The following is a 5,863-nucleotide window of genomic DNA, read 5'->3' on the forward strand; positions in this document are numbered from 1 at the left end:
CCTTCCTTCCTTCCCTTCGTCCTTACTTCTTTTTCCTCTTTTGATCCAATTGACCAGGGGCCGTATTCACAAAGAATCTTAAGGTTAAAAGTAGCTCCTAAGGGCCGAATTTAGGAGCAACTCCTAAAAAAAGTGGGCGTGTCAGTCTTAAATTTAGGACTCCTAGTTTTTTAAAATAAGAGTAATTCACAAAGTATTTTAGGCCTAAAAGTAGCTCCTAAGTCTGGGAGAGCTTAAAAGTCCTGGTGAGGACTCCTAACTCAGTAAGACCTATTCACAAAGAATCACAAATGGCTGCAGCCAGGCAAATGTATGGAGGACTGCGAATTGCTGCAGAGGGGGGGAGCTGGAGCACCTGCCCCTTTGCCCTTTGATGCCCAAAGTGCCTTTTTGTCGGTGTTTTTTTTTTTTTGTCATCTACAACATTTTCGCTATAAAACGGGAGTAGTGACGGTGACGGACTGTCCAATATAGGCGTCACAACGGTCGGACCGAGGTAACTGCGACTGCTGCGATGCAGTCATGCTGATGTGAGCCAAAAATATTGAGCCCAGATTTTAGATTTCATACCCGACATGATATTAACAGTTAACTGTCCAACTCCATCGATACCACAGGGACCTGCTTTGTTAAAAAAAAAAAAAAACACCTGACAGTGAGTGAGTGTCAGGACTTCCTTTATCTGTCCCTTCAAATTAAAAGCCCCTCTAGCCTTTCATTCACAGTTCAGTCATATAGATTTTGACTTAATTTTGACAAGACGCGGCAACAACAAGACAGTTTCTGCGACAAATCCACCAATGAAATTTTGGTCGACTATTTGGGGGCAATGTATTGATTAATGGACAACCATTCACCATTGTTTGTGAACAATAAGCTGCCCCCCTCCCCTCCCTCTCAACCAACAACAGTCAGGATACTGTTACACTTGAATATTAATGAAGTGGTGATGTAATAACACTGACAGGAGATATTACAACGTCTTTCTAATGTTTGGACCCACAGATCTACCTGCACCTCGTTGACCTCACTTATGCTGCGTTCAAGACAACTCGGAAGTCGGAAAAAAACCGAGCTCCGAGTTGTAAAAAAATGAATTGAACGGCGTCGAACTTGGAAATTACAGGTCGGAAACTCGGATATCATATCAGAGCTCCGACTTTCCCACTTGACGCCACGACAACATCAAAACATGGCGTCATGCCCTCGTCTTAAACGGTTAGAATTTAGACATTTTACTTAATTTGTTCAGGTTTGAATGCATATTTTTTGTGAATTATTGCAGTAGCCTCTATGAAATACGTTTATATTAAGCTGTGATTGTTGTATGGTGTGGAATTGCGGTCCTCGTATGTGACGGAAATAAGGTTTAACTGTTATCAAGGCTGTAACATTATATGTGCACTCATCTGCGGCATCTCCTCTCCTCCTAAATAAACATAATTTACTGCTGCATTGATTTTTCGTATTCAGCGATGAGCCACAATATGCCAAACTTCCTTCAGGTATCCATGTTTTTTTCCTTACGAATTCCTGCAGCGTGAACGCAATGATGTCGGAAGTCGGAAATTTCCGAGTTGGGAATTCCGACCTCTGAGTTGTTCTGAACGCAGCATTACAGCCACCGACAGTACAGGTGAGCTGACTAGCAGCTGGAAACAGCAGTTAGTTGGTAACAAGGTGAGAGAAGCAGAGGAACTAGTTCTCAGTGTTAACTAGCCCTCTCATTTAGCTGCCAGCGCTCATCTACGGCTAAGGACGCCAAATAACCGGGCTAGCCAACCAACTGACTAACTAACCAACCAGACAACTGACCAACCAACCGGCCGACCAGCCAACTAACCAACTGACTAACTAACCAACCAGCCAACTGACTAACTAACCAACCAGGCAACTAACCAACCAACCGGCCGACCAGCCAACTAACCAACTGACTAACTAACCAACCAACCAACTGACTAACCAACCAACTCACTAACCAACCAGACAACTGACCAACCAACCAACTCACTAACCAACCAACCGACTGACTAACCAACCAGCCAACTGACTAACTAACCAACCAACCAACTCACTAATCAACCAGACAACTGACCAACCAACCGGCCGACCAGCCAACTAACCAACTGACTAACTAACCAACCAACCAACCAACCAACTCACTAACCAACCAGACAACTAACCAACCAACCGACTGACTAACTAACCAACCAGACAACTGACCAACCAACCGACTAACTAACCAACCAGCCAACTGACTAACTAACCAACCAGACAACTGACTAACCAACCAGACAACTGACCAACCAACCAACTCACTAACCAACCAACCGACTGACTAACCAACCAACCGACTGACTAACTAACCAACCAGACAACTGACCAACCAACCGACTAACTAACCAACCAGCCAACTGACTAACCAATCAGCCAACTGACTGACTAACTAACCAATCAGCCAACTGACTGACTAACTAACCAACCAGCCAACTGACTAACTAACCAACAGACCGACCGGCCAACTTACTAACCAACTAACCACCTACCAACCAAGTTACAAATCAACCAACTAACTAACCAACCAACCAAGTAAGTTACTAACCAAACAGTCAACTTGCTAACCAACCAACCAAACCAACTGATCAACCTACTAACTTACCAACCGACCGACCGGCCAATTAACTGATCAACCAACTAACCAAACAGTCAACTTACTAACTAACCAACCAAACCAACCGACCAACCAACTAACTAACCAACCGTCCAACCAACCAACGTTAACTAACTGATCCCTGCTGTTTTTACACCAGTTAACGGTTAACGTTAGATTTGTTTTCCTGTAGTAGACAGCCGGAAGTGCTAACAGTTAGCGTTGTTTCCCTCCGTCCACAGCAACGTTAGTTAGCCGGAAATGCTAGCAGTTAGCCGGCGGTGCTAACTGTTAGCCTTGTGCCCTCTGTACACACACACACACACACACACACACACACACAGCACCGTTAGTTCGGTAGTTAGTTAGTTAGTTAGCCGGAGGTGCTAACTGCTAGCTCTGTTTTCCTCCGTACAGTAACGTTACACACTAACTAACAGCTACACGGCTCACCGAGCTCCGGACCAACATGACGTCGTTGGCCTCGGTCGCTGTTTTCTCCCGGTTCATTTCACATCTTGCCGTGACGATTTTCACATCGAGTCCGCGTTGGCCGGCATCCTCCAGAGGGTTCTCCGTCTCTTCCAGGGTGTCCCGCGGTGTGGATCAGACCTATGTCCCTGCTGCGCTATCATGGACCTGGGCTTCGGTCTGTCTCGCTGCTCGCTGCCGGAGCGGAGCGGTGTTTAACCGGTTGGCCGTCGGGAGGCGGGGCTCGGCTGGCTTTCGGTTTTTACCTAAATTCCTGCGCTCTGATTGTAATTTAACAATCTGTCCCGTTAGTTTTTACCATCACGGCCCCCCGGGTGGGCGGTACTGTTGCCTAAACGTTCGCTTATTGTTGCTCAATGCGGGAAGCACCGCCCGTGTGGGTTGTCTCTTGGTAGCGAATCGAACGCGTTTCCCCCCCTCCTCCTTAAGGCGCGTGATTCTGGCTGTTCCCAGATCAGCTCACTCTGATGTTCGACTGCCATTCACCCCGTTAACAGACAGAGCTCAGAGCTGACCCCGGATCAGCTACACACGTGTTAACGGTCACTCGTTACCGTTGTGTCCGCCCGGGCGGTAGCTACACTACAATGCAGTGAGTGAGTGTGTTTTATTAACGTAGCGTTGTGTCCATAGACTGTAAAAAAAAAAAAAAAAAAAAAAAAAGGTTGTGTCGTTGTGTCCGGTGTTCGTGTTTTAACGGCTGCGCTCGAGGGGGTAAAAAAAAAAAACAGGTCAACAGACAGTCTCAGTATTTGGCAGGAAGAGCCAGAGGCAAACCGCGCTGCCAACACGCCCCCGGACCACTATTTAGCAAGAGGGAGAAAGGCGGGACTCGGCCGTGCAAGAATTTTTTGGCTTCAATGCAAAACCTGCACAACAACGAGCGTCAAGGCAGCCCGCGTAACATACCGCACATCCGGTCAGCGTTCTTCAAAATAAAAGCGTTCTCACGATTTGTGTGAAACAACTGACAACATTTCTTTAAAAGTCATTGTAAAGATGTTGGATTTTAGTCACAGAATGTGTTTCCCTGATGTAAGATTGTTTTATTTTCTTTCTTTTTTTTTTTTTTTTCCAAAACAGGACTGACATCTATTGAATATGTATCCGTCTTTTACTCTGCCAAAGTTTTCATTCACTTTTTGACATCATTATTTGAACTCTTTGAATTATCTATCAGTCTACTTGTGCTTTCTTAATTTAATTTAATCAGTAATATTGATTAATCTCTAACTTGAAGTGTGTCAAGTCCAAGATGAGAGTTTTTATTTTTATTTTTTTAATGTCTATGAACTATCACAAACCCACAGAACATTTAAAAGATGGCGCCGTGCTAGAGGCAGCTCCCTGTATCAATCATTTGACCAGCCTGGGATAAAATAAAGAAGAATAAAATGAATCGTAATCTTGATCCTGTTTGAGAATCACACAGGCACAGTGAGCTGTGAAGAGCAAACACCAACAACAATCAACAAATACACATTTAGTGAGTGATCACTGAAGTAATCACCGTTAAGACAGTGTTTCCTGTTCATTACAGTTCATTACAGTCCCTGCTTTTAAATACGCTGTATGTGGGTATCAGGGGTGGGAGAGATAGGCTGTTTTTACTATGGAAAGCCCTTTGTGTTGCATTTAGACTGTATGACAAATGCTATAGAAATAAAGTTTGATCATTGATTGATTAATTGAATTAACAAGAGAAAACACAGTGATAAATTAAAATCTAATTAGATAAAGCCACTTGATCTAGTTACCAGAATTTAAAATAAAAATGCAAAATAAGGTAAAAAATAAAAAACAAAAGACAGATAGATAGATAGATAGATAGATAGATAGATAGATAGATAGATAGATAGATAGATAGTTTTTTTTTCTTGTGTTCAGACAAAGAGTAGTGAGTGTTTGTGACCTGCTTAACACTCTGTCTGAACACAAGAAAAAAAAAACCTATTTCTACAAAATGAACATAATTAATCAGATAAATAGATGGATATAGGCTACAGATATATATACGTTATTACTGTACAATGAAATTGGTTGTAATCCTATAGTAGAAGAAAGAAGAAATAAAACAAGAATAAATAACAGATTAAAAACACACAAAAATTTTTTTTTTAAAAACGACAACAAAGCAAAACAAAACAAAAAAAGCATTGCATCAAAACGGCGCTTTTATTTTATTATTTTATTTTAAAATGACACTTTCTAGTGTTCTGGCCAGATCTTGGTGATCTAGTTACCAGAATTTGAAATAAAAATGCAAAATAAGGTCAAAACAAAAAACAAAAGATAGATAGATAGATAGATAGATAGATAGATAGATAGATAGATAGATAGATAGATAGGTTTTTTTTCTTGTGTTCAGACAAAGAGTAGAAAGTGCTTGTTACCTGCTTAACAGTCTGTCTGAACACAAGAAAAAAAAACCTATTTCTACAAAATGAACATAATTAATCAGATAAATAGATGGATATAGGCTACAGATATACTTTATTACTGTACAATGAAATTGGTTGTAATCCCATAGGTTCAGAAATACAACATAGAATACAACAAGAATAAATAAAAGATTAAAAACACTAAAAAAAAACCACAACAAAACAAAACAAAACAAAAAACGCATTGCATCAAAACGGCGCTTTTATTTTGAAGGCTGTGCCGCTCCGTTTCCGCCCAGCCCGCCATCTTGGCGCAGTTAGCTTGACGCAGTGACTGAGG

At 41.9% G+C, this 5,863-nt stretch overlaps 1 protein-coding gene and 1 pseudogene across 2 annotated transcripts in view; one reads left to right on the forward strand and one right to left on the reverse strand.

Annotated features, from left to right (window-relative positions):
- mfsd14bb (major facilitator superfamily domain containing 14Bb) overlaps positions 1-3,473 on the reverse strand; it is a 32,074-nt gene extending 28,601 nt beyond the window's left edge. The window contains exon 1 of the mRNA XM_083979037.1: positions 3,104-3,473. Within this exon, the coding sequence (XP_083835163.1) occupies positions 3,104-3,160 (57 nt within the window). The 5' untranslated portion in view covers positions 3,161-3,473. The remainder of the gene's footprint in view (positions 1-3,103) is intronic.
- Positions 1-5,863, forward strand: part of LOC310991322 (NACHT, LRR and PYD domains-containing protein 3-like) — a 271,452-nt pseudogene that overhangs the window by 197,128 nt on the left and 68,461 nt on the right. The window lies entirely within an intron of this gene.

The sequence above is a fragment of the Trachurus trachurus genome (assembly GCF_905171665.1).
Source record: "Trachurus trachurus genome assembly, chromosome: 9".
NCBI lineage: Eukaryota > Metazoa > Chordata > Actinopteri > Carangiformes > Carangidae > Trachurus > Trachurus trachurus.